The sequence below is a fragment of the Hyperolius riggenbachi genome, chromosome 2 (genome assembly GCF_040937935.1).
Source record: "Hyperolius riggenbachi isolate aHypRig1 chromosome 2, aHypRig1.pri, whole genome shotgun sequence".
NCBI lineage: Eukaryota > Metazoa > Chordata > Amphibia > Anura > Hyperoliidae > Hyperolius > Hyperolius riggenbachi.
Window position 1 is genome coordinate 49765283 of NC_090647.1, and position 25542 is coordinate 49790824.

The 25542-nt window shown below is 46.9% G+C and overlaps 1 protein-coding gene across 1 annotated transcript in view; it reads left to right on the plus strand.

Moving 5' to 3' along the window:
• The window catches only part of TMEM135 (transmembrane protein 135), a 399393-nt gene that overhangs the window by 39441 nt on the left and 334410 nt on the right, over nt 1-25542 (plus strand). The window contains exon 2 of the mRNA XM_068264859.1: nt 18633-18760. Within this exon, the coding sequence (XP_068120960.1) occupies nt 18633-18760 (128 nt within the window). The remainder of the gene's footprint in view (nt 1-18632; nt 18761-25542) is intronic.

Genomic DNA, 25542 nt, shown 5'->3' on the forward strand with positions numbered 1-25542 from the left:
TGAAAGTAAGCCAAAGGGTACATTTTACTCTGAAGAGGTTTATTGATATAGATTTATCCACCCCCCCCCCCCAACTTCCCTTATGACTTGAATAGCTAACTGATTTGTTCTGCCTATAGTCCTCCATATCGTTTGCATTAATCTTTGGCATCTGCTAGAATAGGAGAAATGGAAGTGGAGTGTGGTCAGATTCCGACAAGCCTTACGTGGAATGAGTCATATTCATCTCTCTCTCCGTCTGAGTTTCCCGATGAGTTTGTATCGGTCGTGGTAATGAGGCTGGAATGTCATCTGCGGCCTCTACATCAGGCAAGATCTGGCCCCACGTCCCCTGCAAAGTTTCAAATATGCAAAACTCCGGATCCGATATCTCTACACCTACCGAGGAACTTTTTGCGAACGTTCTGAGAAATGTCTCCGGACTGAAATGTAGTAAAAAGAAAGAAATGAAAAAAATAAGAGCTGCCAGAGTGGATTTGTAACAGCAATTTTTTCTCCCTCCCTCCTCCTGAAGTTGTAATCCAGAGAAAAGACTGGATTTCACATTGAATTCCTTACTGGAACGTTAGTCTGAAGCTGTCACAGTAGACATAATAACAACTAATGCATTGTACTTATGCCCCGACTTTAAATTCCAGCGGGCTTTAACATTCTCCATCCATGGTCTTGACAGCGAGCTTCTAAAGCTCACCGGTGCTTTGTCCCATCATCATTTTTCTGCGGGACACTCCAGACCAGACATTTTTATGAAAGGGAAAAATGGTTGAAGGGACAGTTTTTTTTTTACCAATTGTTAAGGTTCTGTTCAATGCTCGTTGCATAGACTGTTCATTCTGGACTCTAAAATCGGTGCAACGCGGATTTACAGTTTTGGCGTATCGTAAAATTTAAAACCTGTCTCTCAACTCCTGCTTGTGAGCACCAACTCAAGCAGACTTAAAGAGATTACGTAACAAAAATTGCATCCTGTTTTTTTATCATCCTACAAGTTCAAAAAGCTATTTTAATGCGTTCTGGCTTACTGCAGCACTTTATACTATCACTGTCTCTGTAATAAATCAATGTATCTTTCCCCTGTCAGACTTGTCGGCCTGTGTCTGGAAGGCTGCCAAGTTCTTCAGTGTTGTGGTTCTGCTATGAACTCCCCCTTCCAGGCCCCTGTATGCACACTGCCTGTGTGTTATTTAGGATTAGAGCAGCTTCTCTCTTATCTTTTACAAGCTGGATAAATCGTCCTCTGGGCTGGCTGGGCTTTCACATACTGAAGAATTACAGACAAGGGCAAAGCTGTTTGCAGGAAGACACAAGCAGCCTGAAACTTCAGTGCATGAGAACAGGGGGAAAGAAACACACAAATGATCTCTTGAGATTCAAAAGGAAGGCTGTATACAGCCTGCTTGTGTATGGATGTATTTTCTATGTGTGGACATACTGTACATCAACCTACTTCCTGTTTTGGTGGCCATTTTGTTTGTTTATAAACAAACTTTTTAAAACTGTTTTTAACCACTTTTAATGCGGCGAGGAGCGGCGAAATTGTGTCAGAGGGTAATAGGAGATGTCCCCTAACGCATTGGTATGTTTACTTTTGTGCGATTTTAACAATACAGATTCTCTTTAAAACGGACCTGAACTTAAATCTGTCCTAAAAGATCAGCAACAGCATAATAACCTTTAAAGTGAGATATGAGATGGACATGCGTATGTACAGTACAAAGCACACAAATAAATATGCTGTGATGCTTTTCTTCTTTCTCTGCCTGAAAGAGTTAATATTCAGCTATACAACTGACAGTTTCTCTCCAGAATCAGAATCAACTTTATTCGCCAAATGCGGCAGATGCCGCACTCGAAATTATTTGTGGACGCATAGCCATTGAAAGCTGTACAGATAATGCAAATTAATCACATCAACATGGTACAGAGTAATAGCTACAGAACAACAATAACAACAATTTGACTAACTATAGCAACAGCGCATGGTACAGATAGGCAGGACCATTGTGCGAAGCAAATGTGATATGTGGCATACAGTTCAGTGCTGCCGGCAGGGGACAGCCTACATACAGACTCATCCGTTGGGGCAGCTAAGGAGGATTAGGGAATGTCATTTCCGAGAGTGCATGAGTTGAGCAGGAGGGCCGCTTGGGGGAAGAAGGTGTTTCTACGCCTGGTGGTTTTGGTGAGAATGGTCCTATAGCGGCGACCTAAGGACAGGAGGACGAACAAGCGGCTGCCGGGGTGAGAAGGGTCTTGGGTAATCCTGTTGGCCCTGGACATCATTCTAGATGTATGGAGGACGTCCAGAGGGGGCAGGGGCGACCCGATGATCCTCTCAGCAGCACTGATTACCCTCTGCAGTTTATGCCTATCTTTTGCATTGCAGTCACAACGCAGTCGGACTATAGTGTCCCTCACTGATCCGGTATTACAGCCATAACATACTGAATATACTCGAGAATAACCCGAGTTTTTGGTACGAAAATATACTTATACACTTGTAGTGGCTGGATAGTGTGCTGGTTAAGGGCACCGCCTTTGACATGGGAGACCAGGGTTTGAATCCTGGCTAGGGTCAGTACCTATTCAGTAAGGAGTTCAAGGCAAGACTTCCTAACACTGCAGGGTGATCCATTGAGCGCGTCCCAGTGGCTGCAGCTCTTGGGCGCTTTGAGTCCATCAGGAGAAAAGCACTATGCAAAATATACTAGAGTCATTTCTTTGTGTCCCCAGCTCCCTGTGACAACACACCACTAGTTCAAATCATTCTCCATGCTTTGTAGTAGAAATGAATGAAAAAAAAAAACACCATTGACTAATTCTCCACCCAACAAAGGTAAAAATAGAAAAAAATATATACATGGACTTAAAGGCTACATTTCCACTGTAGCGTGAAATTTTCGACTGCAAAAAATGGTATAAGATTTTTCTGTTTGGTGAAAATTCGCTTGTAAATTTTTACACGTATTTTGGTACACGAAAATTCGCATTAGTTATATATGACATAATCTGCCTAGTAACAGCTTAGTCATGACTCCTGACAACTTCCTGTAACCATGGATCTAATGCAGATTTTCACGCAAGTAACATGGAAATTCACGGTGTCCATGAAAAGCATTGTACATGAATCGTACGCGATGTACAAAAAATTGATGCAGGACCTCAGATTTTTTCACGCGTACGAAAATTCGCATTGAGTGGAAACAGCCCCATTCACTACCATTAGTTGCCAAATCAGTGCAAATTTTCTGAGAGAAAAATCTGACACAAAATGCACAAGTGGAAAGCTAGCCTAATGCTAGGTACACACCATACATTTTTCTGTTAGATATTCTGTTCAGGTGCGTACACACACACTACTATAGAGAAGGATGGGTCCGTCAGACCCTCCCGCTGGGCGGGCGTTCTCCCGACAGCAGTGCGTGTGTACAGTCTGTCAGACAGACTGATAAGGCTGTTTCTGAACGATCCGCTACCAGTACTTTACAGAAAATAATCTACAGTGGTTTACAAAAGTATTCGGCCCCCTTGAAGTTTTCCACATTTTGTCACATTACTGCCACAAACATGAATCAATTTTATTGGAATTCCACATGAAAGACCAATACAAAGTGGTGTACACGTGAGAAGTGGAATGAAAATCATACATGATTCCAAACATTTTTTACAAATAACTGCAAAGTGGTGTGTGCGTAATTTTTCGGCCCCCTTTGATCTGAGTGCAGTCAGTGGCCTATAGACATTGCCTGATGAGTGCTAATGACTAAATAGAGTGCATACATAGTAACAAAGTGGGTAAGCCGGCACTTGCTGTGTAATGTCATTTATTCCAAAGGTGGTATAACATCATATCACAAAGACAATATGAAGAAAGTGGACATACCATGTAAGAAGGCTGTTGTAGGTGGGTGGGTGCTGGGCACAGAAGAGCCTGACGGCCGTTTCGCGCTATGTACGCGCTTCCACGGAGGCTATGGGCTGTGTGCTGGCTGGCCGGACTAAAATAGTGGCACTTGCGGCGTGCGGCGGACTTCCGTCGCTTAGAGCCGCCCATCTTGCTCCCTACAAGCCAATCCTGTGCCGGGGCGCGTATACGCCCTCCAGCGCTGGTTGATGAGGGAGTGTGACGTCAGATGGAAACGGAGGCTTACGCAGACCACACTGCATTAGGTGGCTGCTGTTGCTATTGCGATAGATATCCTCCGTTCCTGAGTTAAGCGCCATCTTGTGGCGAAAGGCCTAACTGCAGCCCTGAATAGGATACAGTGATGTAGTGACAGTTTCTATTGTGAACAGGCCTTAAATAATTATGTGTAATATATTATAATAAAAAAATATTAATATCACAAGTGCATGTGCATTAGATAAGAATGGTTCGCAGCCCTAATATAAATTAAAGTGCTGGGTTGCTCCATAATTACATGAGGTGACTATACTGTCGTGGTGCACGTGTAGTTAAAAATGCACATAAAGGATGGGCATGAAAGGAAAGGGGAGAATGAGGAGTAGGCGTTATTAATCTTACACTGGACAATCAAGGTTTATGGACGTCTTTTTACGAGGGGAGGGAGAGGGGGAGGGGGGGGGGGGAAAGGAAAGGAAAAGGAAAGGGGGGTGGGAAAAGGGGGGAACAAAGGGTGGAGGAAGGAAAGACAGAGGGCGGGAAGGAGGGGGATGGGGGAGGAAAGAGGGAAAATAGAAGGGGAGGGAAGGGAGGGAAAAAGGAAAGGAATAGGAGGGGACGGAGGGTATTCAGGAACCATATGGAGGGTTATAACCCTAGCTTTGCTTGAATCACATCAACACTTTATACACATTTCATGGATCCAGGAAACAGGAAAAGTCCGTATAATCATTAAGGCCCAAAGGGCCCATGGCATCAGTCCCTAAGATAAGAAGCACCTCCTCTCTCTTGAGTCTCTTCTCACGGTCTCCTCCTCTCCTTAATGGAGGAACATGGATAATTCCTGCAAAAGACATCACAGCAGGATTGCCGCCGTGGGCCTCTTTGATGTGCTCAATTAATCTTGGTGAGCCATGGCCTGACTTAATAGAGTTAAAATGCTCCCTGAACCGTCTATTAATCGATCTTGTCGTTTCCCCTAAATAGAATCTGCCACACGGGCACCATATCGCATAAACGACGTACTCTGTTTGACATGTGAAAAATTCACTAACTTTACGTCGTACTGGCCCCAGCTGGTAGCTGCTACCGACGCGCATTTGGTTACAAGATATGCAGCGACCGCACCTATGGTTTCCGTGTGGCTTAAACTTTTCCAACCAAGTAGTTCTACATGGGGTTTTGAACTCACTTCTACTTATTTGTGAGGCTATTGTGGGGGCCCGTCTAAACGAAAACATGGGTCCTCCTTCGTATTGGAGCGCACCAAACAGGAACATATTAAAACACTCAAGGAGATTGAGAATACTAAACTCCGCTATCAGGAACTGGTGGAACGCACTCAGTACTCCAAAACACTAAAGAAAATAGATCGGAAACTAACAACTGTACAAGACACAATCAAAGAGCGCAAATTGCGCAAGTTTCAAAGGGACAAGGAAGATTACCGCCAGAATAAATACTTCTCCTGGCAAAGAGCCGGTAAGCCAAGAACCCCAAGAAAAGGGAAAGGACACTGGACGACCGATACAGACTCCAGTGAGGAGGAGAAGTCAAAGGCTAACATCCATTCTGGGAATCCGTCTGGTGGATCAGATCCCAATCAACGAGCTCGCCCTTTAGACGGAGGACAAGGAGGGGCAGAGGCAAATCCAAGGCAAAAAAGGAAGGGACGTCACCTACAGTGGGAAGACTGGAAATATCCCAAGAACCCGAAGCGGAGGAGAAACTAGATTTGTCTGGGATCCCAAAGTGTAGTCCCTTGGAAGTCTTGAATCTATCCAATGCTCTGCTTCCTGATGGAGTAAGGGATCTGTTGCAAAAAGGTCTCAACTATAGCCTCTCTACTGATTTCGACTTTGCCAAATTTAGGGTTGACTTATATAAAAACGTCCGACGCCTTAATATCAAGTTACACTTTTTGAAAAAAGATTACGTGTCCAAACAGCCAGCCACCATGTGTTGGGGAGATGCCAGGATTAGCCCATTGGGCTTCAGCCCGGACATCCAATGGTCAAGTCAGGACCAACAGAATTTAGATATCCTGCGGGAGCTGGAATTGCAGGGAAAGGAAGATGTACACGAAGTGGAGAATTGCTTCAAACCTTGTAAATCTACAGCCCCATTCCATGTCCAACCAGGCTCAAGTCTGGACATTTTCCAAAAAACCATTGAAAGAGAACTCAAGGCACAGATCTACCCTAAGGCTGATAACAACCTATCTGCCAAGGAAGCGAGAGCATTAAAATGGCTACAAAATCGCACAGACTTGCAGATACGACGAGCGGACAAGGGAGGGACAATTGTGGTGATGTCTACCGAACAATACCGTGGGGAGGCGCTGAGGCAGTTGCAGGATCCTGCGATTTATCAGCGTCTCCCTATGGATCCTACTATCCGTTATCAAAATCGACTTAGATCCTTACTAAGAAGAGGCACTGAACAGAGCATTATCACCCCTAAATTGGCTAATGATTTATTGCCAAGCCACCCGATTAAACCAATCTGGTATCATATACCTAAGGTGCACAAGTCCCAGACCAACCCACCGGGCCGCCCCATCGTTTCGGGGATGGGGTCAGTCACGGAAAGGTTGTCTAGGTATCTGGACCACGTTCTGCAACCGCTATTAGACCAGGTTCCCTCCCACTTAGTAGACACCATGGATGTCCTAAGGGGAGTTGAAGATTATACCTGGCACGAGGGTGACCTTATGGCAACTATCGACGTGGAAAGCTTGTATAGTAGGATCCCCCACGACTTAGGTATAGCAGCGATCAGGAGATTCCTTGATCGCACAGACAAAGACGAGAAGTTCAAAGACTTCATCTGTGAAGGTTTAGAGTTTGTTCTAACGCATAACTCCTTTATGTTCGACGAAAAATGGTACTGGCAGACTTCGGGGACTGCCATGGGGACAGCCGTCTCCTGTACCTATGCCAACCTGTTTCTCGCATGGTGGGAAGAGGAGTATGTCCATTCCCCCCGCAATCCTTTTAGAAACCAGCTTAGGGCGTGGTCCAGATGCGTGGACGATGTGTTGGTGTTTTGGTCTGGGACTTGTGCTACCTTTAATGACTTCATGCATTATATTAATGCTAATGAAGCTAATATGGCGTTCACATCAACCATAGCACGAGAGAGGATAGCATTCCTAGATCTAGAGCTGGTTATAAGAGGGAATAGTTTAATTCCAATGGGGTTTCGCAAAGAGACAGCATCTAATGCATTACTTCATAGGACCAGCTTCCATCCAGAGCATGTCACCCGCACACTCCCTTATGCCCAGTTCCTCCGACTCCGTCGTAATAACGCACTCGACGACGACTTCCGTCGACAATCGGTGGACCTGGGCGGCAGATTATTGGCTAGAGGATATGAAATCAGCTCAATTCAGCAGGCTTTTAAGAGAGCAAATTCTCAGGAGAGGAAATCACTACTAAGAAAGGAAAAGAGAAGGACCTCAACAATGACCAAGAAAGTACCAATGTCATTCGATTTTACAGCTATGGCGGATCAGATTAAAAATGTAATGACCAAAAATTGGGACATACTTTTAAGAGATCCTATATTAAAGCCTCTGGTATCAGAAGGACCCATGTTTTCGTTTAGACGGGCCCCCACAATAGCCTCACAAATAAGTAGAAGTGAGTTCAAAACCCCATGTAGAACTACTTGGTTGGAAAAGTTTAAGCCACACGGAAACCATAGGTGCGGTCGCTGCATATCTTGTAACCAAATGCGCGTCGGTAGCAGCTACCAGCTGGGGCCAGTACGACGTAAAGTTAGTGAATTTTTCACATGTCAAACAGAGTACGTCGTTTATGCGATATGGTGCCCGTGTGGCAGATTCTATTTAGGGGAAACGACAAGATCGATTAATAGACGGTTCAGGGAGCATTTTAACTCTATTAAGTCAGGCCATGGCTCACCAAGATTAATTGAGCACATCAAAGAGGCCCACGGCGGCAATCCTGCTGTGATGTCTTTTGCAGGAATTATCCATGTTCCTCCATTAAGGAGAGGAGGAGACCGTGAGAAGAGACTCAAGAGAGAGGAGGTGCTTCTTATCTTAGGGACTGATGCCATGGGCCCTTTGGGCCTTAATGATTATACGGACTTTTCCTGTTTCCTGGATCCATGAAATGTGTATAAAGTGTTGATGTGATTCAAGCAAAGCTAGGGTTATAACCCTCCATATGGTTCCTGAATACCCTCCGTCCCCTCCTATTCCTTTCCTTTTTCCCTCCCTTCCCTCCCCTTCTATTTTCCCTCTTTCCTCCCCCATCCCCCTCCTTCCCGCCCTCTGTCTTTCCTTCCTCCACCCTTTGTTCCCCCCTTTTCCCACCCCCCTTTCCTTTTCCTTCCCCCCCCCCCCCTCCCCCTCTCCCTCCCCTCGTAAAAAGACGTCCATAAACCTTGATTGTCCAGTGTAAGATTAATAACGCCTACTCCTCATTCTCCCCTTTCCTTTCATGCCCATCCTTTATGTGCATTTTTAACTACACGTGCACCACGACAGTATAGTCACCTCATGTAATTATGGAGCAACCCAGCACTTTAATTTATATTAGGGCTGCGAACCATTCTTATCTAATGCACATGCACTTGTGATATTAATATTTTTTTATTATAATATATTACACATAATTATTTAAGGCCTGTTCACAATAGAAACTGTCACTACATCACTGTATCCTATTCAGGGCTGCAGTTAGGCCTTTCGCCACAAGATGGCGCTTAACTCAGGAACGGAGGATATCTATCGCAATAGCAACAGCAGCCACCTAATGCAGTGTGGTCTGCGTAAGCCTCCGTTTCCATCTGACGTCACACTCCCTCATCAACCAGCGCTGGAGGGCGTATACGCGCCCCGGCACAGGATTGGCTTGTAGGGAGCAAGATGGGCGGCTCTAAGCGACGGAAGTCCGCCGCACGCCGCAAGTGCCACTATTTTAGTCCGGCCAGCCAGCACACAGCCCATAGCCTCCGTGGAAGCGCGTACATAGCGCGAAACGGCCGTCAGGCTCTTCTGTGCCCAGCACCCACCCACCTACAACAGCCTTCTTACATGGTATGTCCACTTTCTTCATATTGTCTTTGTGATATGATGTTATACCACCTTTGGAATAAATGACATTACACAGCAAGTGCCGGCTTACCCACTTTGTTACTATGTATGCATCTACTATCCACTTGCAAGCCTGAGCACGCTGTCTGCACCGAAGGTTTAGAAGACTGTTTTTCCTGCCGTTTCCCTCCCAGCGCATCTAGTTAGCTGTAGTGCCGACTCCGCTTCTTCTTTTCCACTTGTGCTACATTCAACATTGAACTAAATAGAGTGCACCTGTGTGTAATCTAATGTCAGTACAAATAAAGCTGCTCTGTGAGGTCCTCAGAGGTTGTCTAAGAGAATATTGGGAGCAACAACACCGTGATGTCCAAAGAACACACAAGACAGGTCAGGGATCAAGTTATTGAGAAATGTAAAGCTGGCTTAGGCTACAAAAAGATTTCCAAAGCCTTGAACATCCCACGGAGCACTGTTCAAGCGATCATTCAGAAATGGAAGGAGTATGGTTCAACTGTAAACCTACCAAGACAAGGCCGTCCACCTAAACTCACAGGCCGAACAAGGAGAGCGCTGATCAGAAATGCAGTCAAGAGGCCCATGGTGACTCTGGACGAGCTGCAATGATCTACAGCTCAGGTGGGGGAATCTGTCCATAGGACAACTATTAGTCGTGCACTGCACAGAGTTGGCCTTTATGGAATAGTGGCCAGAAGAAAGCCATTGTTAACAGAAAAGCATAAGAAGTCCCGTTTGCAGTTTGCCACAAGCCCTGTGAGGGACACAGCAAACATGCGGAAGAAGGTGCTCTGGTCAATTTCAAAACACAGAGGTCAAAGGTTTGTGCTCCACAACACAGTCACTGATAACTTATGTCGTTAACGATAAACCACTGTAACAGAAAATCTAACAGAAAAATCTAACAGAAAATTGTATGGTGTGTGCTAGGCATAACTCTTTAAATGAAGCTACGGTTGAACTGCAATGAATAATCACACACTTTCGGAGATCAATGATTTAGTAGGTGCTTTTGTATTAACGTCTCAACTGTTTTGAAGATATCAGTGATTCTTTAGGAGCACTTAAGTAGACATCTTCTGCAGCGCTGTACAGAGTATATTGTCTGGTCATTAACTGTCCTTCAGAGGGGCTCACAATCTAGTCCCTACCATAGTCCTACGTCTATGTATTTATCCTTTTCTCTCCCATGACACAACCAAAATGTTAGTACATGCTCTTATTATATCTCGACTGGACTATTGCAATATATTGCTTGGTGGACTTCCAACTAACCGACTAACACCGCTCAATTCTGTACTGAACTCTGCTGCTCGACTCATTCATCTCTCCTCTCGCTCTTCCTCTGCTGACCCTCTCTGTCAAGCTCTTCACTGGCTACCAATTGATGAAAGGATTCAGTTCAAACTCTTAACCCTAACCTACAGAGCTCTCCACAATCTCTTTCCCCTGTACATCTCCTCGCTAGTCTCCAGATACCAGCCCAACCGCAATCTCAGATCTGCACATGAGCTTCTTCTATCCTCTTCTACAATTACCTCCTCACATTCACGTGTACAAGACTTCTCACATGCTTCACCCCTCCTCTGGAATGCCCTTCCACAACACATCCCCCACTCTCCCACCTTTGAAATCTTTAAACGCTCCCTCAAAACCCACCTTTTCCGACAAGTATATTCTCTAGCTTAGGCCATGCACCCACTAAATAACCTAATTACGCACTGCCTGTACATATACTGTATACTTCCCCACCTCTTGTTTCCACCCCATTCCTTTAGATTGTAAGCTCGCAAGGGCAGGGCTCTCACCCTTTTGTGTCATGGAATGTTATTAATTTAATTGCTTGCACTCTGTTAGACATTTATACATTTTAGTCATCATGTTAAATCAAATTGTAATCAGCAGTGCTGTATCTTGTATCAGTGTTTATATTTGATGTATATCATTGTCTGTATCATTATGTATCCCTTGTTTGTTTTCTTACATTGTACAGCGCCACGGAATATGTTGGCGCTTTATAAATAAATAATAATAATCATGTACTGTATGTATCGTAGTCTAGGGCCAATCTTAGGGGGAAACGCCCATTAACTTATCCATATGTTTTTGGGATGTGGGAGGAAACCGGAGTGCCTGGAGGAAACCCACACAGACACGGAGAGAACATACAAACTCCATGCAGATAGTGCCCTGGCTGGGTTTAAAGAGGGGATCCAGCGCTGCAAGGCGAGAGAGCAAACCAGTATGCCAACATGCTTCCCACACGTCACCCTGCTGCCTGCTGGCTTAGTGGCTAGCTTAGAACGCTTGCCTGGATAAGGCCACTTTAATCATTCCTTATTATTATGCATTTATATAAGAGAGTCTGGCATAAAATCGATCATCCGTGTGGCCACCTTTAGGCAGCAAACTGTTGGGTCCTTCATCAGTCTCTGCAGAGATTGTTCCGCGCGGTGTATGAAATGCTGCTCCAGTGCTGAACAAGTTAAGAATATTTTGGTATTTTAGATTTTTCAAACCACACAGTATTGCGTATCCAGCCGCGCTGCCAAGGCCGGTTTAGCAATAGAGTCATGGTCTTAAAATGATTCTTCTGGCAAGCTACAGAATATCGCAAACCATTCCAAGCGAGCCAAGGCTTTTTTTTTTTTATTGTATTTTCTTTTATTTTAAGATGAGATAATAAACAACACCAGCAACTTGATAACTGGCAGAACATTCTATAATCATCTTACTTCGGAGACCTTTTTCATTTGGGCTTGGCAGCCGCTGCTAAAGCTGGAATCGGCAGCCGCCAAGACGTTGGCCAAAACCATTTGGTTGTTCAGTACAAAGCCAGAGGTGGCCCCCCAGCCCTCCTAGAAGGGTCACTGCCCCCTCTGTAGCCTTGCGCAGCTTTTCCGTGGCGAGAAATGCAGACTAAATGCCAAATAGGACTCCCAACTCCAGGAAAGAGATTTTTATGCCTGTCTATATTACCACTGTGGGGATTTAACCTGACTTTCTGTTTTTGTGGAAGCCTCGCCCCCCTGACTTCCTTTCTGTTACTATTGGAGAGAAGAAGTGAGGCAAAATGATGCAGACAGCTAAGACCTATCCCCCCCCACACACGGTGGTACCTAGCCCTTATTCCTCCCTCCCCTGGTGGTGCCTAACCCTTAACCCCCTGCCTTTGGTGGTGTCTAACCTTAAACCCTCTCTCCTGTGGTATTGCCTAACCCTTAAACCCCCTCCCGCCCCCCCTGGTGCCTAACCCTTAACATCCCTCCTCCCCCCGCCCACAAACAAAGCGTCAATGAAGTGACGTTTGGGCGCGCATGGCTGCCCAAATAGTGGGTGGCAGGGCTACCTGCAGTGCAAATTGCGGCAGTAAACACCAACATATTTCCTGATTGCCGCTAATCGCAACCTCGGTCACATTACCACAGTGTCGGGCACCCATCATTGACACTATTCAAGGCTTAGGGCGCCCTAAATTTCCCATTATTGGCGCTAATCACAACTTTTATCCATGGCGCCGCCCTTTCTCTACAGCACCTCTGGCACCCAGTTTTCCTGTTTCGGTGCTGTTGACAGTCTCACCCTGTGGCCACTTTTTCTTTCTTTCTTTTTATTTTAGCTATGCAGATTTCCTTCATGCTACATTATTAGTTTTTAAGGTTTTTGTAGAGTTTAGCTCCACCCTATGGGACTGGAAGGCTATTAGTTACTATGAAAACAGCCTGTCTTGTTTCACACATTCCTCAGCACACATTAAAGCCAGCGCAGTGGAAATCATTATTTAGTTAAGTTTATGTTGGATTTAAACAGCTCCATTCCTGAAATCCACCTGGGAGCGGATTGGAACTTTCCAGCCGGAGTAGAGGCAGAGGTCGTCCCCGTCCAGCCAGCCTAATTTATGTGTAATGGCTGTTGTGACTAAAAGCTGCCCCTTCCCTGACTAATGAGGCTGTTTTCAGGGGCCTGGTATTCACCCCGCATGGACGGCTCATAAGCCACAGTCAAAGCAGCAGCTGCTGGAAGCGCCCTAATTTTATTGAAAAATTTTACTTTTCCACAAAGCAGAGCACCACTGATGGAGAACTACAGAGAGGGACACTCCATTCACACATTTAGCATTATCAAATCAAGGATAGCTTTATTGGCATGACGAAGATTCATACAGGCATTGCCAAAGCAGGGGGAAATAGGGGTCATGGAAGGGGGAGAGATAGGGGTACAATGGCTAAGAAGTCTATGGACTTTTATAGGTTTACAGTTCATTTATGCTCCTTGCAGTGTGTGGTGTGCTGTGACCTAGTGTGCAGCAATTGTCAATGTGGTTTCCTCTTCTTCAGTGATGGTTGGATGGTGTAATGGTTAAGGGCTCTGCCTCTGACACAGGAGACCAGGGTTCAAATCTCGGCTCTGTCTGTTCAGTAAGCCAGCACCTATTCAGTAGGAGACCTTAGGCAAGTCTTCCTAACACTGCTACTGCCTATAGAGTGCGCCCTAGTGGCTGCTGCTCTGGCGCTTTAAATCCGCCAGGAGAAAAGCGTAATATAAATGTTATTTGTCTTGTCTTCTCCGTCTGTAGCATGGTGTGCCATAGTGTGCACTGTAGGGACGTGCCTACAGGCGCCTGATGATGGAAAGGCGGCTCACTCTCCTCCCCTAGTGCCTCCCTCCCTCATTCCTTATGCAGAGTCCTGATGAGAGGGTAAATAAGAGGTTACTCACCTGGGTTTCTACATTACACTGACCAGATCTCCCTTCAGTCGGGGGCACCTCTGACTACTTCGTATTAGGTAGCCAGAAGTACCCTTAATAATATTAAGGGGCTCCTGCAGCTACATACTGTATGACGGGCAAGGCAAGTAAAGGAGAAGAGACAGCCAACACAGTTGCAGTGCAGTTTGGTGGGGGTTGTGATTTTGAGGTTGTGGGCACTCGGGCTAGACACAGTGAATCTAAAGCACTTTTTAGCAAACCTGTACTTGAAGGGGCACCGTAACAACTTATAGTAGAATGTAGTATATTATTCTGGATACCTAATTTGACGTTAATTATTCTGCCAATCACTCCATTGGTTACCAATCACCCAAAGGATCCAGTTTAAGCTCCTCACCCTATCATACAAAGCGCTTTATAAGTTGTCACCTCTTTACAGTTGCTCGTTAATCTATATATACCTCCCCGCTCGGAATCTTCGCTCCTCCCAGGAGACCCTCTTGTCCTCTAGCTTGGTCACCTCCTCCCACGCTCGCATCCAGGACTTCTCACGAGTGTCACCTCTCCTTTGGAACTCTCTCTCACAGCCTGTCATGTCATCTGAGCCTGCAGACCTTCAAACGTTCTCGCAAAAGTCACCTGTTAAGACAAGCCTATAATTTGCTATAGTTAGCATTGGAGACTTACTGTCTCGTCTGTTAACCCCTGTGTCTCCTTCCCTAATGTGTCCAACCCTCTACCCTCTAGATTGTTTAGGATACTAGATGCAAATCAACCTAGAGAAACGGGGGGAGCAGGCATATACTGTCAGCTGTCCTGATGTCTCCGCTCCCCAGTTCTCTTCTCTGCCCCTGCATTCTACCTAAATGCCCATCCGGGAGCCTAAATCACTTGAGTCGGGCACTACTGCACAGGCTGGGCTGTGCGCATCTTACAGCCCGCGCTTGTGGCTAGAAGTGCACTGCGCATGCGTATTGACTTCATGCAGCCCTACCTAGTGTGTCCTTCCTCCATCCGGAATCAGCCTTGTGACGCAGCCTGGACGCTGTCCCTCCAAATGTTGGCATGCCCGTGCCTCCAAATCTCACCTGCTCCAGCTGCCACGACTGTCCAGCAGCCTCCACTTTCGTCCGCTGCCTCTCCATGAGCACCACTTTCACACGCAGCCAACACGTGCCTGGCGGTGCTTGAGAGAGACATCGAACGAGACCGGGAGCAGCTGCATAGTCACGACAGCTGGAGCAGGTGAGACTTAAAGTGTACCAGAGGCGAGCGTTCTTAAAGATTTTTACTTACACGGGACTTCCTTCAGCACGGATGCGTCCCTCGCCGTCCTCACGCAGTCCTCTGTAAAGCCGCGATCAGCTCCTGTATTCGGCTCAGTAGCGTCAGCAGGGGGCCTTCTGCTCATGCGTGGACCTTCTGTGCCCCCGACTGACGTCACTGAGTTAGACTGGGCCCAACTGAGTAAATACCGGGAGCTGATTATGGCTTAACGGAGAACTGCGGGAGGATGACGAGGGACGCATCCATGCTTATAGGGCTGGAGGAGGCCCCCGGTAAGCAAAAATCTTTAAGAGCACTCGTCTCTGGGTCACTTTACATGCACGGGAATTGAGGGGTACATTTACATTTGGGGTAACAACGGCTGTAAGTCTATCGCATTCATGGGTCACGCCGTTACCGCTGCACACCTCATCAAACACATAAGCCCAAGATTTTCCAGCATGCTCCGATCCATACATTTGACCGAAATCGGTTGAAACCTTGATTGGGCATATTGTGGCACTGATTTCCATTTGATTCAATAAAATTATCAAATTGGATGGTCGATCGGGCCACAAAATCGATAGATGTATGGCTAGCTTATTTCTTTTTTGACCTTAGCGTGACCTTCCCTGACTTTATCTCTCTTCTGTCGTTTTGTGTTAATTATGGGTAATTCTCTTGTTATCTGCAGCTTTCATTCTTTAGTAGAAGTGATAAGAACTGTTTTCTTCCATTGAAGTAGATAGTGAAGGCTACAAGTGTCTCCAGGAGAGGCTGGATCATACCATTATCTCATGGACTCCCTATCATTCCTGTGAAGTGTAGGCATGGATATTAATAGAAAGTGTCAATGGACCACTTGATCAAGTGTTGAGGCTTGACCAGCATTAGTCACATTAGTCTTCTGCTTCTTTTCAGTGGCACAAAATCTACATGATCCAAACTCCTTGACTTCTGTTCTGACGACTGGAGGAGCTTCATAGACCTCCTATTTCTCACGCCAGTGTCCAATGTACTCTTGATAAAATAATTAAGAACCGCTTGGATGTTGCGGTAAGGTGACCATGCATCAGGTGATTTGATGGTGCCAATCGACCATCCAATTCGATTAATATAATTGGATTAAAATCGGTACCGACAAGAGCATGCTTGATTGTAGACGCGACCAGTTGCAGGTCACATGTATCGATCGGATATTCTGCAAGATGTAAAGCCCACACGCCTGATTGAGTGTGTGGCGGTAACGGCGTGTTTGGGACGAGCGACGAACACGATGGAACCTTTGGCGCTTTTACCCCCCAATGTAAAATGTCCAACCCCCCCCCCCCCCCCATGCACTATACTGTCAGTGCCCACACCGCTGGCTTCGGGCTCAGTCCTTATACACGTGGTTGCCGGCATAACATGGCCACATTTGTGATTGACCAATTTTACTACTTCCATCTAGTATGAGAGCTTACCTACACAATGGGCTTGATTCACAAAAGAGTGCTAACTGTTAGCATGGCCGTTTTCCGCGTGAATTTTCGCGTTCGCGCGCAATTCAAAGTTTTTGCGCGAAATTGTTATCGTTTTCGCACACAAATGCGAATTATCGTGCAAAAGCGGTAACGATTTCGCGTGCAAATTTGCGTTTCTTGGCGAAAGCGATAACGATTTCGCACGAAAACCTTTCATTGCGCGCGAAAATTCGCGCGGAAAACGGCCGTGCTAACAGTTAGCACTCTTTTGTGAATCAAGCCCCATCTGTTTAAAGCAGGAGGATTAGCCATACTATGCCAGGGAAAAGACACACATATATAAGTACTGCATTTTTTGGACTATAAGACTCAGGTTTTCTCCCGCAAAAGTAGGGGAAAAAGTCACTGTGTCTTATAGTACAAATGCAGGGACTTCCTGACTTGTGAACGCCTGCCAGTACTAACCTCCAACTCGCTGCAATGTCGAGGACGCCCTGTACTGTGCCTGTGCAGAGGAGGACACGGGGACAAACAGAGGACACAGGGGGACACAAAGGGGCATAGAGGAGGACACAAGGGGGACAGAGGAGGACACGGGAACACAAAGAGGCACAGTGGAGGACACAAGGCGTCACGCGAGTATACACTTCCTCCTTCAACCCGGAAGGAGGAAGTGTTTGTAATCACGTGACGGCGGATTGGAACGCATCGTGGGAGGCGCCGAGGGACGAGCGAAGAAGACGTCAGATAGGTAAGCTTGACCCCCCCCCCCCCCCCCGCCCGCACAGCATTACTGGGTGAGATCCAGATAGTAACTATCCGGATCACCCGAATCCGAATTTAAGCCCATGCCTGGACATAAGGGGCATAGAGGAGGACACAAGGGGGGACACAAGAGGTACAAAGAGGGCATAATCCACAAGATGCCCCCTCACCATGGATGCACCAGGTTTAGTATATATTTTTTCCCCTGGTTTTTGTGCTCTAAACCTAAGTGCGTCTTATGGTCAGGAGCATCTTATAGTCCAAAAAATATGCTAGATGAACACTTGATCTACTTACATAACACATGTTTTGTACTGTCCACGTTTTGATTTCAGTGAATTTTATATAGTAAATGAAGAGAATTCTGTTCCTGGTGGGAACCATGTCTTCTCCCCACAGTTTGAGGCTGAATACTGATGCCATTTCTTCCCTTAACTTTTTTCATTTTTCCTCCAATCGCTGAGTCACTTCAGCCTTGCTTGTAAACACCAGTGAGCAGAGGATCATGTTTCAGCTAGGCAGCAGTCTGCTCAGCCAATCAGTGAGGAGCAGGAAGGTGGGAGGGTCATTGGCAATGGCACAGAAAGAACTTGGGGGACTGAGAAAATACAATAACATCAGAGAGATTCCTGTATAGATTGGAGAGCTTGTACTTGCAGAGAGAGATTTCTGGCAGCATTTTAAACACACTGCAGTGTTTAAATAGAATTTGGTTTTGTGGCTGACAGTCCGGGTAAAAAATATTCAAAATCTGGTGGCCGTCATACTACTAGGCCGTTACATGAAAGTGGAAAAATAGGCCAATCAAAATTGGATGTGTGTACACACCTTCAGATAGCTGATGGCAATTTTGCTAAATTTCTATATTTTTTTATATTTCTGTGCCTAATGTGTGCTTTGGGCATTCGTATTTGCTGACTATGTAGGCAGGCTGTGTTTGATAGCTGTGCCTTCTGCCTTTTAACTTATTAGCTGCAGAATAGATTAATGTGTTTAACTATAATATGCAACAACTACTAGGATGCTGAAGCAGATAGGGCTTGATTGAAAACAATAGACTTTTCCCATCTGTCTGCTGTCAAAGTGCGGTTTTCTTGATTTGCCGGCAGTAACATTTCGATAGAGAGTTATTAATCGATTATTATCACAGAGATGTATATTCTCTGTTGCCAACTGTCCTAAACCTCTTCCTTCCTCTTTTTTTCTTGTATTGCAGATAGCCGCCATCCTGCGGAGGAGAAAGATTGATTACTACATGCACAGATTGCTGCCGGAGCTCCTGCGCTCTGTATCATTCTTAACCACCAATGGAAGCCTCTACATTGCCTTCTTCTGCATATTAAGGTTGGTATTGCAGGTTTGTTGTGCACCTCTTATTAGGTTTGTAACTCAGAGAGTGTGTATTGCGCACACAGTGTGGCCCGGGATAATGTCGCATTCATGTGTGCACCCCTGTTCCACTAGAAAGCTTTACGTTTTATCGAATAGATCATCAGGGGGATCTGTATGTCTGATACTGTGGTGAAACCCCTCCCACAACGTGATGTCATAACCATGGTCCTGACAGTTTTCTGTATGTGAACCTTGTTGCATTGTGGGAAATAACAGCTTTTTCCAACCACCAAGCAAGCAATATCTCCCTCTGTGTATAGAACTCGCAGTATACGAAGATTCCATTCAGATCAGCTGCCAGAACTAAAGATGTCACCACCAGTGATAAACTTTGGGATGTAAATCAGGGAGAGGAAATATTTTACAATGGGCAAACACTGACCAAATAATCTATAAATGAATAATTGTAACCAATAAGCAATTGTATTCATTATGTTAATTTCACTACAGTTCCTCTTTAAAGAGAACCCGAGGCGGTGCGGGGGCAGATGGGACAAAAAGGCATGTTCCCTACCTCATGATATGCCTCTGTGCCCGACCCCCCCCCCCTCTCCCACCACCATGCTGCTCTCTGCTCCCCCACCACCACGCTATAACCCCCTGAAATTGGCGTCAGTAACTCTCCCTGGCCACGCCCCCTGCTGCTCCCCCCGCTTCCCTGCATGTTGGGAGAGAATCTCTCTTTTCAGTGTCGTGACCCTAGAGGTCACAGAAGTGAAAGTCAGCCATAGCAGGCTCACAGGAGCAGCGGAGAGCGGCGAGGATGGTGGCTACTTGATCCGCCCAGCCCCCCAGATCAGGTAGCATCATTTTTTTTTTCAATTTTATGTGCCCACCTCTGGCTCTCTCTAACGTTCCCCTGAAGCAGGGAATAAGCTGTTTATTGTCTTCAGGGCCTCTACCAATCCTGGTCCTCTTTGTATTTGATTGGATCCCTCCGTCTCATACCTTCCCAGAAGTTCTCCCCAGCGGCAGCGATTGATTGAGAACTGCACCGACACGAGTTCCAAATCTGGCATGCGCAAGCAAGAGTTAATGCTATAGTTCACCGCGCATGTGCTTTGCGAGACTCACGCATGTGCAGTTCATTATCCATCCATACCATTCAGGGGAGGGGGGGACACCGCCCAGAAAGCTGAGGAGTGAAGAGGACCAGTAACGAGGAACAGGAGGAACCTCCAAAGACTACGAGCAGCGTCAGGAGGATAAGGTTGAGGAAACTAGCACTCCATGGGCTTCAAGGGTACATTACAGGACACCTGAAGTGAGAAAGTTATGGAGGCTGCCATATTTATTTCCTTTAAAGGAGTGATCAGGGAAAAATGAATAAAATAAGTGCTACTTACCGGGGGCTTCCTCCAGCCCCAATCTCCCAGCATGTACCTTGCCGCAGCTCTGCCCGCAGCCGTTCGCCGCAGCTCGCTCCCGGTCCCCGGCGGTGGCGCAGAACTACTGCACCTGCGCAGTCTGCTCCGGCCCACGTGGAGGTGATTGACAGCGCCACTTGTGCAGGCGCAGTACAGGCCGACTTGGAGTTCAGCCTGACGTCATCGTCGGGGACCGGGAGCGAGCTGCGGCTGACTGCAGAGCTGCGGCGAGGGACATGCTGGGAGCTTGGGGCTGGAGGAAGCCCCCGGTAAGTAGCACTCATTTTGTTCATTTTTCCCTGATAACTCCTTTAAACAATACCAGTTGCCTGGCTATGCTCAAGATCATTCTAGCATCAGTGGTATCGAAATCACACACCTGAAACTAGCATCCAGCTAATCCAGTCAGACTTCAGTCAGAAACACCCGATCTGCATGCTTGTTCAGGGGTCTATAGCTAGAAAATATTAGAGGCAGAGGATCAGCAGGACAGCCAGGCACTGTGTATTGTTTAAAAGGAATTAAGTATGGCAGCCTCCATAACCCTCTCACAACCGGTGTCCTTGAAGGGAAATATTACGCCAAATCTACTTTTATGTACAAAACCAGTATTATAACATGCTTGCATTTTTTATTTTATCAGGGACTACTTCTAAAGTTTTCTATCTGTATTTTAAATGTGGACATCCTTTAAAGCAAACCTGAACTGAAAATTAAAAGACAAAATAAGCATACACATGTCATACTTACCTCCTGTGTAGTCTACTCCTCAATCTCTTTCTCCTCTCCTGCGTCCTGTTTGTCCACTGTGATCAATGGAATTCTCAGTCGCCCATTTTAAAAATGGCCGTTACCCCATAACAGCTTCCTGGTCAGCAATCGCTGCAGAGGGGGACTTTGAGGAGCCCCCCCCCCCCCCCCGCTTAACGAAAATAGCCGGTGGCGATCAGACCCCCCCCAGCAGGACATCCCCCACTAAAAAAGGGGGGGGAAGTCTGGTCGCCCTCGCTGCCTCCTGATATGTGCTGTGGGCTGAAGAGCCCACGCTGCACAGATCAGCGCAAACAAGCCCGGAAAATAGCCGGTGGCGATCAGACCCCCCCCCCCAGCAGGACATCCCCCACTAAAAAAGGGGGGGGGGAAGTCTGGTCGCCCTCGCTGCCTGCTGATATGTGCTGTGGGCTGGAGAGCCCACGCTGCACAGATCAGCGCAAACAAGCCCGGTCCTTAAGTGGTTAATCAATACCAGTTGCCTGGCAGCCCTGCTGGTTTATTTCTCTGCAGTAGTATCTGAATAACACCAGAGACAAGCATGCAGCTAGTCTTGTCAGATCTGACTTTAAAGTCTGAAACACATGATCTGCTGCATGCTTGTTCAGGGGCTATGGCTAATAGTATTAGAGGCAGAGGATCAGCAGGGCTGCCAGGCAACTGGTATTGATTAAAAGGAAATAAATATGGCAGCCTCTGTATACCTCTTACTTCAGTTCCCCGTTAAGTTGTTATATTTCTAAAAAAAAAAAACCACCAAAACTTTAAAAACGGCCTTTTTTTTTTCTTTAATGAGTCTTCCAGACTAAGCAATCGAAATCCCAATGTAGCAGAGTTGTAGACTGCGGCTGAACAAGGCACATCTGTTTTCTTAGCTAAACATGCCGCAGCCGGCGTATGAAGCGTAACCCAATCCAGCGCCGCTCACCGGCATCCTCCTCTATGGCCACTCCGCCAGGAAGCATGACATCAGCTGATTGATTGGCATTTGTGACCCCCCCAAATAATCAATATCAGGACGTCCTGGAAACGGGCGCAGCTTCTGGCTCAGAACGGCTGTGAAATGCTTGCTAAAGTCTGTGGCTCTTTCTGTAATGAGGAGCAGCTGTGGCGGATTAAGATTTCTGATTGCAGAGAGTCCTATAGCGTGCCTGGACCTCTTTACATAGCCTATAGGGTTTCCTCAGTCCAGGGAAACACACTGAGAACTTTACCACTACTGCAGGGTTTTACATACTTTTTTCCTATTACTCCTGACACTAAATAAACATTTTTATCTGCAGTCTCTCTATTACTGTGTCTAGGAAGGTTGTAGAGAGGAAAGTGATACAAATCGTTCTTTTGTTCTAGGAAGAGCTGATGTTCCCTCGGTTCCTTGATTTAAAGAGGAACTCCAGTGAAAATAATGTAATAAAAAAGTGCTTCATTTTTACAATAATTATGTACAAATGATTTAGTCAGTGTTTTCCCATTGTAAAATCTTTCCTCCCCCTGATTTACATTCTGACATTTATCACATGGTGACATTTTTACTGCTGGCAGGTGATGTCAGTGGAAGGAGATGCTGTTTGCGGTACTTATCCGTTAGCCGGGCGCATCCGGCAGGTGACGCTTTTGTTGTTAATTCCAATCATAATTACTTCACGTAACAAAACTGTGAATGTGAACGCCGCAGGTGGCGCTAATTGCATTCCTTGTTAAGGTAACAATATGTATATTAAAGAAGAGAGTTAATTAAATGAGAAATAAGCCGGCGGCAATGTAAAAGATCAAGCCGCCGGTTTCGTGTCTCGCTCTCCTCCCCCCTTGCCCTCTCTCGTATAGAACACTGGCAGCCCGGCGGCAATGTAACAGATCAAGCCGCCGGCTTCGTGTCTCTCTCTCCTCCCCCCTTGCCCTCTCTCATATAGAGCCCTGGGGGGGGGGGACACATGCGTGTCCCCCCAGAGTTGTTCGTCACGGCAGGGAATCCTGCTTGTTTTATTGCGACGAACAACTCTGGAGGGACACGAGTCCCCTCCCCAGGGCTCTATATGAGAGAGGGCAAGGGGGGAGGAGAGAGAGACACGAAGCCGGCGGCTTGATCTGTTACATTGCCGCCGGGCTGCCAGTGTTCTATACAAGAGAGGGCAAGGGGGGAGGAGAACGAGACACGAAGCCTGCGGCTTGATCTGTTACATTGCCGCCGGGCCGCCAGTGTTCTATACGAGAGAGGGCAAGGGGGGAGGAGAGCGAGACACAAAGCCGGCGACTTGATCTGTTACATTGCCGCCGGGCTGCCAGTGTTCTATACGAGAGAGGGCAAGGGGGGAGGAGAGCGAGACATGAAGCCGGCGGCTTGATCTGTTACATTGCCGCCGGGCTGCCAGTGTTCTATACGAGAGAGGGCAAGGGGGGAGGAGAACGAGACACGAAGCCGGCGGCTTGATCTGTTACATTGCCGCCGGGCTGCCAGTGTTCTATACGAGAGAGGGCAAGGGGGGAGGAGAGCGAGACACGAAGCGGCGACTTGATCTGTTACGTTGCCGCCGGGCTGCCAGTGTTCTATACGAGAGAGGGCAAGGGGGTAGGAGAACGAGACACGAAGCCGGCGGCTTGATCTGTTACATTGCCGCCGGGCTGCCAGTGTTCTATACGAGAGAGGGCAAGGGGGGAGGAGAGCTAGACACGAAGCCGGCGGCTTGATCTGTTACATTGCCGCCGGGCTGCCAGTGTTCTATACGAGAGAGAGCAAGGGGGGAGTAGAGCGAGACACGAAGCCGGCGGCTTGATCTGTTACATTGCCGCCGGGCTGCCAGTGTTCTATACGAGAGAGGGCAAGGGGGGAGGAGAGCGAGACACGAAGCCGGCGGCTTGATCTGTTACATTGCCGCCGGGCTGCCAGTGTTCTATACGAGAGAGGGCAAGGGGTGAGGAGAGCGAGACACGAAGCCGGCGGCTTGATCTGTTACATTGCCGCCGGGCTGCCAGTGTTCTATACGAGAGAGGGCAAGGGGGGAGGAGAGCGAAACACGAAACCGGCGGCTTGATCTGTTACATTGCCGCCGGGCTGCCAGTGTTCTTTACGAGAGAGGGCAAGGGGGTAGGAGAGCGAGACACGAAGCCGGCGGCTTGATCTGTTACATTGCCGCCAGGCTGCCAGTGTTCTATATGAGAGAGGGCAAGGGGGAGGAGAGCGAGACACGAAACCGGCGGCTTGATCTGTTACATTGCCGCCGGGCTGCCAGTGTTCTATACGAGAGAGGGCAAGGGGGGAGGAGAGCGAGACACGAGAACCGGCGGCTTGATCTGCTACATTGCCGCCGGGCTGCCAGTGTTCTATACAAGAGAGGGCAAGGGGGGAGGAGAGCGAGACACGAAACCGGCGGCTTGATCTGTTACATTGCCGCCGGGCTGCCAGTGTTCAATACAAGAGAGGGCAAGGGGGGAGGAGAGCGAGACACGAAACCGGCGGCTTGATCTGTTACATTGCCGCCGGCTTCTTTGTCATTTAATTAACTCTCTTCTTTAATATACATATTGTTACCTTAAGGGCTGGTTGAGACGGACGCTTGCGGAGCGTTTACAATTTACCAATATTTTACTAGCTGATATTTCTGGCGCTGAAATTTCCGGGCACCGTTTTTGCTTGTATACATTTTTCCTGCCCTTCTAGTATACCTGAGACGGAGGGAATAACAGGATTTTTACTTACCTTGGGTTCCTTCCAGCCCCCTGTAGTCTGTCAGCAGCCTCGGTGTATGTCCGGACCAATGTGTTGTGCTGCTGTTGAGTTACGGGCTACAGCGCATTCGCTGTGCCGATCACACGCATCCTCAATTGTGCTTCCGAGGCCAGGAGCCTTCTGTGTGAAATCGGATTTGCAATTTGCAGTGTAAAACAAAACTCAAAACTATTCTATGGTCGATTAGAATACAGAATTTTGATGACAGGAATGTTGGATTTTACTGTCGTAACCAAAGAAATAATTGGCCCCAATCGATCCATTTATGGGAACAATCCATAATTACATTCCAATTACTTACGATCCCGCAATTCTGAGGAAATAAAGGAATATTGGAAATCAGAAAGGGGACGAGAGACCTTTTCACATCAGTGTGTATGTGGTTTGACATAGACTCTGGTTAGCACTAACTGCTTTAGCGGCGTCCATTTTAGCATGACTTTTAACTGCGCCCAATATTTGCTCTGCTTAATCAAGGGTGGTTGGCGCTCTCGTCCACTTCCACCGTTTCCTTTGTGGTGAATTATTCCAATACAGAGGATGTAAAACTCAGAAAGCACGGCCGATTGTCTTTGCTCCAAGAGGTACAGAAACTTGTTTACAGAGGTTGGCGGATACAGCGATCCATTGTTTCAGGAGAAGTGACCTGAATCCCTGGTCAACCCAAAGAAAATGAATGTTGCATGTGATGTTTAACTCCGTATTTGCTGAGTGAATGAAGCTCCCCTGACAGCAATGTTTTCTACTGTTTTTTTTTTAAATTATTTCCTAGGTTTATTTATGGCTTGCAAGTTGCTAAGTATTTTACACAAGCCTGACGCAAGAATTTGTAACAATTTTGTATGTCTCAAACACGGTAAATGTCACGCCCG